A 12278-nucleotide genomic window follows, 5' to 3' on the forward strand; every position below is an offset into this window, starting at 1 on the left:
TCTGCACAGGTGTGGTTGTAGACATGGAACAAAGTCCTGGAGAGGTTTATGAAGTTAAATTTGGAGAACAAACATGAGAAGGTTGAACAAGCTGGGCATGTTCAGCTTGGGAAAAGAAGATAGGGGCAGCATGACATGATCACATTCTTTAATACCCCAAGGTATTTAAGAAAGAAATTCACAAAGAAGTAGGTACGATCATCCAAAATCCCACAAACAGTGATACCTTTATGCCAACCAAAAGCATATACATTTTTCCAAGCTTTTGGCGCTACACTGGCTCCTTCATCAAGCAAAGATATTAAAAATCATACAGAGAAAGAAAAGAAAAAAAGTACCATGATCGTCGTAGCCCTGTATGTGTGTGTTGTCCTCAGTTCAGATGGTAGGAAAGGTATTCATGCAGGTGGGCTCCTCTTCCTTCTGGCCATGTGAATACTGAGAGATGAAGTCCAGGAAATAAATTTAAATCTCATGAGACAAAAAGCTACTGCCTTTGAGAGCCAGTTTGTCTCTAATCCTTTGTGCCACTAATCCCTTTTGTTACAAAGAGAACACTGAATTTATTTCCTGGACTGACTCTCCCAGTAACCACAGGGCCAGAAGGGAGAGGGGCCCACTTTCATAAATACCCTTCTATACCACCTGAACCGAGGACACAGCCATAGCATCTTGACCAAATGCAGGGCTATGATTCTGAACCATTGTCAATCATTTTTTTCTTATAATTTTTAACACCTTGCCTTTTGAAGCCAGTGGAGCTTCAAAAGCTTGCACCATGTACAATATGCATTTTGGTTGGTCTAATAAAGGTATCACGTTTTGTGGATTTTAGATGATACTGTATAGTACTTTGCTATATGGCCAACACGACTACCCTTGGATATGTTTTCTGGAGATGAAGAGTAGGGTGCAGGTTTTTTTTTCTTCAGAGCAGGGTAGGCAACCTTTTGGAGCCGGGGCCGGGTGGTGTCCCCCAGACAAGTCGGGGGGCCGAAGCCGGGGGGTGGAGCTTCCACCCTCCAGGGCGGGGCTGCATGCTGGGGGCGGAGCTTCCACCCTCCGGGGCGGAGCCTCCCCAAAGCCCCTGCAAGGAGGAGGAGGCTGTGCCCCCCTCTCCCCCGGTCCCTTCTGGACAAACACCCCCAACCTGCATTCCAAAACACACACAACAACGCACAGTTGTGCATTTCACATGGCTTTACTTAACATGGCCTCTTGCATATTTCAGAGGCTTATTCCATAATCAAACCCCTTGGGTTAACATGGCTATGCATACTGAACATGTCAAGGTGGTTTCACCGTTTTGGGGACCAAGTGACTTCTCAGAAATGTGTACTTGGTCAAGGACTTTGGTTTTTCTTCACTGCGCATGGGTTTGTAAAAATCACAGCAATTTACATTGGCCTTGCCTCAGAGCTTTCTGATATCAATACACCTAACGAACCAAAAAACACACAGAAAAGCACTTTGGAAAGTCACACCCTCCTGGCTTCAGAAACAGTGCGTGCATGCCTCTCAAGCTGACTCATATCATTATCATTGTCATCATCATCATCATCATCATCACCAACTACCATTGTCAAAGCAAGGGAGACTGTTAGCATTAAAAGCACACAAAACACACTTTGAAGGTGACACTCTCTGGCTTCAGAAACAGTGCCTCCATGCCTCTCAAGCTGGCTTATATCATCACACGTCATCCATATCCATCATCAATCACATCACACTATCATTGTAAAGGCAGGGAGACTTGTTAGCAATTAAAAAGAATCAAAAAAAACAAAAAAACCCATGTGGCCTCTGGCCACTCACCACCTTCTCCTCTTCCTCTCCTGCCGCTCCCTCGTCCTCCTCTCTTCCTCCTCCTGCTGTCCCATCTCCTCTCCCCTCCTGCTCTCATCCCTCCTCCTCTCATCTCCCTTCCTTCCTCCTGTCTATCCCTCATCCCCTCCTCCTCCTCTCTTTTCCTCCTCCTTCTCCTCCTGCTGCCTCCATTCCTCTCCTCCTTCCTCCCTCTCTTTCCTCCCTGCTCCCTCCCCCATCTCCTCTTCCTCCTAGCTCTTCGCCTCCTCCTGGCCTCCTTCCTCTCTTTTCCTCCTCCCTCTTTCTCTTTCTTTTTCTTCTCTCCCCTCCTCCATGGCGCTGCGCGGGCCTGGGGGCAGGACGGAGGAGACAGAGGAGGAGGTGAGGCGCGGGGCCCGCGCGGAGCCCGTGGGGAGGCGGGGATGGCCGCGGGAGCCCGGCGGGAGGCAGGGAGGGCTGCACCGGCTTCATCCTTTGCCTCCTCCACCCAGGCCGCGCGGCCCTCCTCTTCCTCCTCCGCCGCCATTTTGTTTGTTTTCAAAATGGCGGAAAGTCTCACACCCCTTTCGGCCGCCATTTTGAAAAATAAAATGGCGCCCGGAGCAGCGCGGAAACGGTGGCAATCGGCAGCAGGACTGTGCAGGGGCCGGCAAAAAGGCCTCGGCGGGCCGGATCCGCCCGCGGGCCGTAGTTAGTACCGACCCCTGGTTCAGAGAGAGAGCTACATCTAATGGTTTAAGTTACGCATTGAACAGACCATTAGAAGTTGACAGTGAATCATCAGTTCAGCAATGGAAACATTTGCCCTAGTGAGATGGTGAAGTGATGTGTGGTGGGGGGGGGGGTCCGGGGGTCTGGACCCCCCTTTGGTTAGATACAATGAAGGTATGTGCCACCGCACCCAGCCCCATTATAATGGTGAACACTAGTCTGTTTTTTGGGACCCTCCATTCCCAAAATCCTGGCTATGTCCCTGGATGGTGGGTCCCCTCTGGATGTCTAAAAAAGAAGCGAACAGCTACCTGCTTGGATGCTCTGGATGGAGATCCTACACCGAGGAGGGGGTTGAACCCAATGACTGATAGGACCACTTCCATCTCTATGAGTCTATGATTCTGTTAGGTGGTGGGTCCAAAACAACAGTAGGATCAAAATAAGAGCTTGGGTTTTTTTTTTTTAAAAAAAAAAATCATAAAGTTAAACAACTACCTTAGGTGAACTTTCACATTTTAAAATGGGGAAGAAAATAGACAAAAGTTGGAAAGCCGCTAAACATGGTGTGATGTAGAAAGGGCTGTACCCATCTGTGGGAGAGCCCGAGAGCTGGATTCAGCATTGGAGCCTGAGGTTTTCTCCATTTCTTCTAGGTCCTGTCCAAAAGGCCCAGCAACATAAAGCTATGTGCCCATATGGTGAACAGAAGCCTTCATCTCTCACGGTGACCAGAGTGTAAAAATGATAGGTTTGTGATGGGAAAGCAATGATTTACAGGCAGAAAGCTCCTAATGAGTCAGCCAGAGTAATCTGGCATGAAGTCCCTCAGAATCCAGTTCATCAGCCAGTACAAGGGGTAAAATGCTAACCCACTTACAGTATTGTAAGGATTTCTAGAAAAATCTGGTTTAGTACAGTGGTGCCTCGGGTTACGAAATTAATTCGTTCCGTGGCACCGTTCGTAACCCGAAAAGCCTTCGTAACCGAATTGCCATAGGCGCTAATGGGGAAAAGCCGCGATTCCGTGCGAAAAAGCCAAAAAAAAAAAGCACCAAAGTTTTTCGTAACCCAAAAAAACATTCGTAACCCGGAACAATGTTTTCCTATGGGATTTTTTCGTATCCCGAAAATTTGTAACCGGGTATTTCTATCGTATCCCGAGGTACCACCTGTAATTAAGAAAGGTGCAATATAAATAATAAGTTACTGTCACCATCATCATGGTCTTGTATGGACTTGTGAGGAACACTGATGTAATATTTCATTTTATGCTGAATTAGTACTTGGAGACATTAGCATTATAAAGTATCCCCTTATAATCTAACCTATTCATGAAGTGAATCTTAAACCATTTTTCCACCCCTGCAAACCACCTGAAAAAGCAGAATTGTCTTGCATGACCATTTATTCAAATTCTTAAAATTTTACAAATCAGGACATACACACAATTCAACCACCATATCACCTGGAACAAACTTGGTTGCATATAATTGTGAAAAAATAATTTGGGATCAGACTGGGTTAGTACTTGAATGACAGATGACTAGGGATCTCCAGGTAGGGCTGGGAAATGAAACCTAACTGCCCAGTGTGTATTCACAACCAGTGTTGCCTTTCTTCTAGCTTGGATTCTGTGAAAAGGATAGCTTTGATTCCTTATGAATCTGGCATGACAGTGGAAAACTCCAGAATGGGTTTAATTCTATAGCAGCTGCAAATTGGTGGCAAGTTCAAGGATACCTACTGAGAACCATTCCAGTTTTCAAGCCTATCGTGTTGCTCAGCATTTCTTCATTTTATCCAATTCACTCTGTTTGTCTTGGCGGCAGCATAAATCAGTCTAGAATTAAAAGAGAAGCTAGCCAGAAACTGAGCATACTCAAGAGCCGTACTGGAGCAGACACAAGGTCCATTTTATGCAGCATCCTCCTACTTTCCACAATCAGTTGCCTGTGGGAAGCCCATAAGCAGGGCAAAAAGACAACAGTCCTGTTTTGCTTGCAAACAGCTGATATTCAGTGATACATTGCTTCAGAGCATGGAGGTTTTATATGACTAAAGCTATTGATATAGTTCCCTCCAGCCACATCTAATCCCTATTTGAAGATGTATTGGTCCTCGTATATAAAGGCATCAATTTCTGTACTAATTGTGTGTTGTGTGAAGTACTGTATCTTGACTGTCCAGAATCTGTTGCCAGTTAAATTGGATGGTTCTGAGTCCTAGTATAATGGTATACCTAGTATAACCTAGTCCTACATAATACCATGCATTATCATCCCCCTCCTCGGCACAACTAACCCACTCCCCAACATTTTCTGGTATGGACAATTCTCCAGCCTATATAATTTTTGTTGCGCTTTTCCAGATCTACAATATCTTGAGATGAGCAAACCAATAATCCAAGTGTGAGTGAATTTGACTTTTCATGAAAGCTATCACAACTCCAAGATTATTATTTTATGGTCATCACCGGTCCAGATCCTTGTATACACCTATAGTTATTAGATTATTCAATTATCACGGCCATTTTATTGCCAGTTTGGTGAAATCTTACTTCATGCTTATTTCCATGAAACATCTGGTAAATGTCTATATAAAGTATGAAACAACTTTGCTCCTAGGAGCCAGATAACTTGCTTATGCCAAGCTGCTGGATGTAGCTTTTTCGTTGCTGCCAGCATTGCTAATTAATTGATTTAGATTGCCCAGTGTTTCCTATTGAGATAACAGGGGCTCCACAGGGGGAAAATTATCTTTAGTATGTATTTGATGGAAGTCAGGGGAAAGATGCATGCAGATGCTGTAGAAAGGGCACAGCCAAATGCCGAAGATATTGAACTATTCAGAGGCTTTAAATGCAAGTGCATGCTGTCTAGACTAAAAATATCTTGGTGTTTTTTACCTTTTCAATTTTGAGAAGCTAAACAAAGGGACATGGAAAAAGACTTCTCAGACTGGCATCCTATCAGTGACACCTGCATAATGAACTTTTTTGGTTCTTGCAGAGGGTGGGATTCACTATCTCCCTCCTACAATGACCAAACCCCTCATAGGACTCACCTTCCTTCTGCAGTCACCTTACATGACCAACAGGTCAACTGATCATGAGGACATAACCAGATGCTTCTCTGACACCCCCACTGGCCACTAAATGATGAAAGGAGAGGCACAGGAGGAGAGTCCACAAGATGGCAATAGTATTACAACTCCGACAGGATGGAACTTCATAATACTATCCCAATGCAGGATCTCAATTCTAGATGTGAGAGAGCATTATGTCACCAGCAGATGAATCCTAATAGGATTTTGTTTCCAGTTATTGATGAAAATTACCTGCCCCTGCTGCATGCTGCCATTTTATACTGCTGTGTTGTTGTTTTTAAGGTTTAATAGTTGCTAATTAACAAGGGAGCAGGAAATATTTTTTGGACTCGGGATCACACTGTCATGGGAAATTTTCAGCAGACTATACCACTAGTGGGCAGGCCCAAAGACATCACCCTCACCCCAGGTCCTGCAGACACTTCCCATTAAATCCTCTTTTCAGTTCTCTCTCATTCTCATTTCTGTTTTCTCCTCCACCCTAAATGCTTCTCTCTCAGTTACCTCCTTAGAAAAGACTTGGGTTTATTAGTGGTTTAAGCATAAAATGATTTTTGGAAGAGATATGGGACAAAGAAAAGGTTAGCCTTTCTGGTAATGATCTTCCAAATCTTCCTCTTTCCAGCAGCAATTAGGCTTTTTAAAATTCTGCACTAGTACCTGGCAATACTTTTACAAGCATAATGATTTCAATATGGCAACTGGGTTTGCAGCAAATAAGAGGGGTTAGGCTTTGGTCTTCCCTCCCTAACAGCAAGCTCCTCAAAATCTCCCTGCCCAGCAATTTTGCTTTTTAAACTCCCTTTTGGGGCCAGCAGGTATATATGCTTTACGGATGTGTGTATATGTGCATGTGGACCTATATAGCATGGAAGGCGAACCCTGGTGTATTGCACTGTGTGGATTTTTTCTGTATGTTCTGGAGAATAGCCAGTGGCGTACTTTCTCCCAGCCCCCCTAAGGAACGCAGCAAAGCTCATCACTGTTTTTACTCCTTCCAGCAAACACAAATACATCCATATGTATCAAAAAGCCCTCAGATCTTAGTAGTGGTTGTACTTCCTTTATTTTCAAATCTAGTAAGGTTAACATTAATGATAATTCACAATATATAATTGAGAAAAAACTACCAGCATAGAGGATCACAGCCTCTCTAGTTCTAATTAATGTGTATCTACTCACTTTTGGAGGAGGAACCAGCCCCATCCCATTTAAGGCCTTGCTCAAGGCTAGACTAGTCTGTACTATACTGTATATATTATACTGGTTCAGTATAATAATCAGTCAGCAAGACACAGCTGACACCACACACGTCAGCATCAAACACTAGCTCGCAGACAGCACAAGATAGTTCTATCCTTAGGAAAGGGGATGTTATCCCTGCAGATGAGGAACAGATATTTTAATGCAGACCTAATATCTTACCCTGAGTCCAATTCTCCATACCACTAACTGCATAGACTATAAGCGTGAGTGTAGATTTAATTTTCTGCAGAAGGGAGACACCGCTGACCAACGTTCTGAACACTGAGCACACTGGGCTTGTTTGTAAACGGGTGCCATTGGCCTTGAATACTGGGGTTATCTGTATGAAAGGGCTTTCGGATACGGATGATTTCTAGGCCTGACTGGTTGGCCAGCTTGTAGATGATCTGTGCAATCTCATCTGCTGTCTTGCTTGTTAAAGTCTCTTCCTTCACAGTTCCATTCACTAGAAAGAGAAGAAGTTGGAGGAAATCTGAACTTATTTTTGTTCTATCCAGAAAGACATTTCTAGGCAATGGAACCCCACTGCTGTTCAACATTTTCAGTTGATAAACCTCTGTGAATCCCTCACTATTACATCTTTATATATCAATCAACTTGTCAGGATTTTCTGTTGCTGAACAAAGACCCAGTGTACAGCTCCCAATTTGGCTTCAGTCAACTTTTTTTAACCTAGTGCACCCAATAAATTTAAACTCCATCTTTGTTGATATAAAGGTTGCCATGTTGCGCTGTGTCTTTGCTCTAAGCCAATTCCACAGATAGTTTGCATTGACCAAGGCAAGGGAAAGCTGGTGTTTTGGCCATGCTTTTTGGAAGGAAACCATCCATTTACTACACAAACCATTCTAAGTTTAAATCCATACTTTCATGCCTAAATATTCTTCACCCAAAGAGTCACAGAACCATAAAGCTGGAAGACACCACCAGGATCATCATTATTTTAGCCTAATGGAAGAATTCTGGAGATTCAGAAACCTCACATGTTTTAGGAACATTTTGCTGGCTTTCAAGAAGTATTCAACTATTTCCCCTTTTGTATTTTGCACATTTTGCTGTGTTACAACTTGGAATTGAAAGGAATCTTACTTGCTTTGTTACCACTTGATGTACACAAGACACTCAACACTGTGAAAGTGTACCACAATATTAAACTAGCACAGACATTCAGTGAACAAACCAACAATGGTTGACAACATAAGAATTCACCCTTCCGAATCAATAAAATAAATAAATAAATAAAGCTTTTATTTATATACCGCTTTTCCTCCAGATCAAAGTGGTGTACATACGATAAAACTCTGTGACACATGTCAAATACAATATTAAAAACAGATTAAAAGCAGTTATAAACAATTCAATTTTTAAAACAGTGCAGTTAAAAATAGTCGGGATATCAGTTATGGGTAGTTGTCTTAATCTAGTTGGGGAATACTTTCTCTAGAGATAATTGGGAGGATATGCTAAGAGATAGGTTTTCAAGGCCTTTTTGAAGGCTTCCAATGTGCAACTAAGTCGAATCTCCTCCGGGAGTGCATTCCAGTGAGTTGGAGCAGTCACTGTATAGGCTCTTTGGTGAATCATTACGTGTCTCACCTTGGGGTGTTCAAGTAAGAATTTCCCCGTTGTTCTGAGAGTGAGGGGCGGATTATGTAGGGAGAGGCGCTCCCTCAAGTAACTCGGGCCCAAGCCATGTAGGGCTTTATAGGTAATAACCAACATTTTGTATTGGGCCCGGAAGCGAATTGGCAGCCAGTGAAGAGATTTTAATATGGGTGTTATATGGTCTGACCTTGAGGTTCCCACGCTGGCTGCAGCGTTTTGAACTAATTGAAGCTTCTGAACATGGTACAAAGGTAGCCCCATGTAGAGCGCATTGCAGAAATCCAAGCAAGAGGTTACCAGTGCATGTACTACTGTTTCTAGGCCCTTTTGGTCCAGACAGGGACGCAGTTGGCGTATCAGCCAAAGCTGGTACCAAGCACTCCTGGCCATCGCATCCACTTGAGATGATTATTGTAGAGATGAATCCAGGAGTACTACCAAACTGTGAACTTTGTCCTTTAGGGGAAGCGTGACCTCATCCAGGACTGGATGGCAAATTTCCCTGCCCGGACTTGGGGTACCTATCATGAGTATCTCTGTTTTCTCTGGATTCAACTTGAGTTTGTTTTCCCTCATCCAGCCCATTACTGACCCCAGGCAGATATTCAGAGGAGAGGCGCCATCCTTAGTTACTGTATCAGTCGGAGACATGGAGAGGTAGATCTGGGTGTCATCAGCATACTGATAACACCAAGCTCCATGGTTCCAGATGATCTCTCCCAGCAGCTTCATGTAAATATTAAACAGCATGGGGGACAGAATGGCGCCCTGGGGGATGCCAGATGTCAGCTCTCTTTTACGAGAGTAACTGTCCCCCAGCCTCACCATCTGGAATCTTCCTGAGAGGTACTTGTCAGGTCTTCTAGAATGGCACATAAATGGATTCATTCAACTACTTACATGACTTTTGAAGTAATGGGTTGAACTAGAGCTAATTTAAGCATGGCACAGTCAAGGAGTCAAATACCCCTGCAACCAAAGTGTCTAGTGATTTTTTTTTGGGGGGGGGGAGGTAAAGTAGTAACTTTTGTGCCACAATAAAAATATTTTGCTTCTTCACAATGTTGAATATCTTGTGTACATCAAGTGGTAACAATGCCAATTAAATTCATTTTAGTTTCAGGTTGAAAAACCACAAAATGTCAAAGAGAGAATGAGTACTGTAAGGCACTGTAACCAAAGCATTATCCAATTATTATTTTTGTTTGCTATGATTTTTATTTTTACTCACTGACCAAAAGGCCACTTCCTTCTGTTTTTTTTTTAATTAGTCTCTTGATTTGTGATTCTTCTAGTAGATAAGGGCTAGAATCATGTTGGTGACACAATCCTGTGTAATAGGCATTCATGCGAGACTGTTTTGAATGCTGCACAAAGAGGTATTTAATACCTCCCTAAAAGGTAGCTTCTTAGTGCTGGAACATGCTACCACAGCTTGTTGAGGGAACTTGGCTTACACATTGTAAACTACTTAGGGAGTGATAAGCAGTAAAGCAGTAAATCTCTTTTCCTGGCTGTAGAACTACAAGCAACCTCTATCTGGGTACCTCCCCTCCTCCCTAGTAAATAGTAAACAGGCATGACAGCATGCTCCAGCACTTGGAAACTGCCTTTTAGGGCAAAAAATACAGAACAGCTCAGGCAAATGATATGTAGGATTCCATCCAGTGTGAGTCTACAGTTATAACTAAGAACATAAATAAAGGCTTTGGGGCTAGGGGTGCTGCAGTCTAAATACAGGTCCCATCACCCCTGACCACTGGATATGCAGGGTGGAGATGATGACAGCTGGAACTCCAACAATATTTGAAGAGCCACAGTGTCTCCAGACCTATTGACATTCAACCTGCTTATAGGAAGCACATACAGTTAACTACTGGGTTCAGGTGTTACCAGTAATGGCTAAAAGCAGCATCTCTCTATCTGCCTCTGTTAAGTGGTACCATTTGCTATACTCACAGTATTCAGCAACCACTGTGGGAACCCGGCATTTCTTTGGAGTCACATAAACCACAATTCCAGGGTTCTGCCTGGCAAAGTCCACCACTTTTTCTTCAATGTATTCTCTAGAACAAAACAAAGTCCAATTGAGTCATTTAAAAATAGTCTGGAAAGAGTCCTAAGAGTTCAAGAGGCAGGCAGTCAACAAGTAAGTAAGGAATTGTTATTTGAGAGCTCTAATGGCTTTACCCTAAGAATCCAAGAGCCCTACTAAATATTAATAATCTACAAAATAGTGAAACTAACACACTGAATAAGGCTTTTCTGTTACGTTGGTCTAAACACAATTGCTGGTCCCAGAATTAATGTAATTCCACACCACTTGAACCGTTCTGGCTCACTGCTATGGAATTCTGGGCTTTGTAGTTTTGTGAGATATTTAACAAACTACAAATCCTAGGATGCCATAGCATGAAACCAGGGCAGTTAAAGTGGCGTTAAACTGCATTATTTCTGCAGTGCAGATGCAGCCCCAGCTAGAGTTCACCAACAGAATCAACTGCCAGATGCTACATCAACACTTGAATAAACTCAGTTAACTTAATGGGTCTGCTGTAGCAATTGGATTAATGCCACTATCTTCACTTGAGAAGGCAAAAGTGTTCCAAGGGCCAATGCTGTGGAAATGCCAAGTTCTTGACCACCAGAAGGAAGCCTGGCCTTTGAATGGCAGCCATTTTCAACAAACTGCATGTCAAATAGATTAATTCTTTCACATGCTGTTCTGAATAAATATGTACAGTGCATTAGAAAGGCTAAGATGGATCAGACACAGAATTCACCTAAGGCAAGGCTGGAGGGCAGTTAACAACAAGCTGTTGACAGGGTGAGATTTCGCCCTTGCGCCAAAGCCAAGTCTTAAACCACCGCTTTGGTCTAAGGCAGTGGTCCCCAAACTGTGCCCTTTTAGAGATGATTTTGGACCTCATCCCCCAGAAGCCTCTGCCATGTTGGCCAATAGCCTGGGATTCTGGGAGCTGAAGTCCAAAACCCCTTAAAGGGCACAGTTTGGGGATCACTGCAAACGCAGCCTGCTGCAGGCCACACTTTCCTCATCCCGGATCTCAATCTATATTCTCCATACCTAAACTATCGAGTCCCTATCAGAGGAAGCATAAGGGCAGATCACCAGATGATCATCTGCCACAAGCAGAAAGCAAAGGGGCCACTTCTAGAGAGATGATGGTGGGCTGCTGAGCCTTGTCCAAAGTGAGGTCCTGGAAGAAGCAGGGGCCGCGGGGCCTTGGGGGCTCCTCCTGGGCGGAAGGAGGAAGCGGGGGACAGGGCCAAACAGAGGCTGAAAGCACTAATAGAAATAGCATGGCCTTGACTCTTGCTCCAAATGGGGAAGCCTCCAGGGGAGCAGCCTCACTCCCGAGGGAGGGACCCACCTGGCGCCCCTGGAGCTCTGGGCGTCGCGGCTGAGGGTCAGGGTCAGGCGCTGGAGCTGGACCAGGTAGCGCCCCACGCCGTTCCTCAGGACGCTGGCCAAGAAGCGGCTCGGCGTGCCCCGGCCGGTCATGGCAGCAGCAGCAGCAGCCCCCGAAGCCACGCTGCGAAGGAAGGGCCGCCGCCTCCTTCCTCTTCCTGAGGGAGGAGACAAGATGGCGGCGTCTGAGGGAGGCCGCGGCGGCCGCCATTTTGCCTCACCACCTGCAGCTGGTTAGAACGGAAACACAAATCTAAGGCTGCATCCACACTGGAGAAATAACCCGCTTTGGCGCCGCTTTAACTGCCCCGGCTCAAGGCTCTGGGATTCTGGGAGTTGGAGTTTGCTGTGG

At 44.5% G+C, this 12278-nt stretch overlaps 1 protein-coding gene across 1 annotated transcript; it reads right to left on the reverse strand.

Annotated features, from left to right (window-relative positions):
• Window positions 1–6668: 6668 nt before the first annotated feature.
• MRPL43 (mitochondrial ribosomal protein L43) lies at window positions 6669–12203 on the reverse strand. The gene is made up of 3 exons (XM_042457648.1): window positions 11889–12203; window positions 10456–10562; window positions 6669–7336 (listed from the first exon to the last, which is right to left on the reverse strand). Exons 1-3 carry the CDS (start codon window positions 12017–12019, stop codon window positions 7107–7109), a joined length of 468 nt encoding a protein of 155 aa, XP_042313582.1. The 5' UTR covers window positions 12020–12203; the 3' UTR covers window positions 6669–7106.
• Window positions 12204–12278: the final 75 nt, after the last annotated feature.

This window comes from Sceloporus undulatus, chromosome 3 (assembly GCF_019175285.1).
Source record: "Sceloporus undulatus isolate JIND9_A2432 ecotype Alabama chromosome 3, SceUnd_v1.1, whole genome shotgun sequence".
NCBI lineage: Eukaryota > Metazoa > Chordata > Lepidosauria > Squamata > Phrynosomatidae > Sceloporus > Sceloporus undulatus.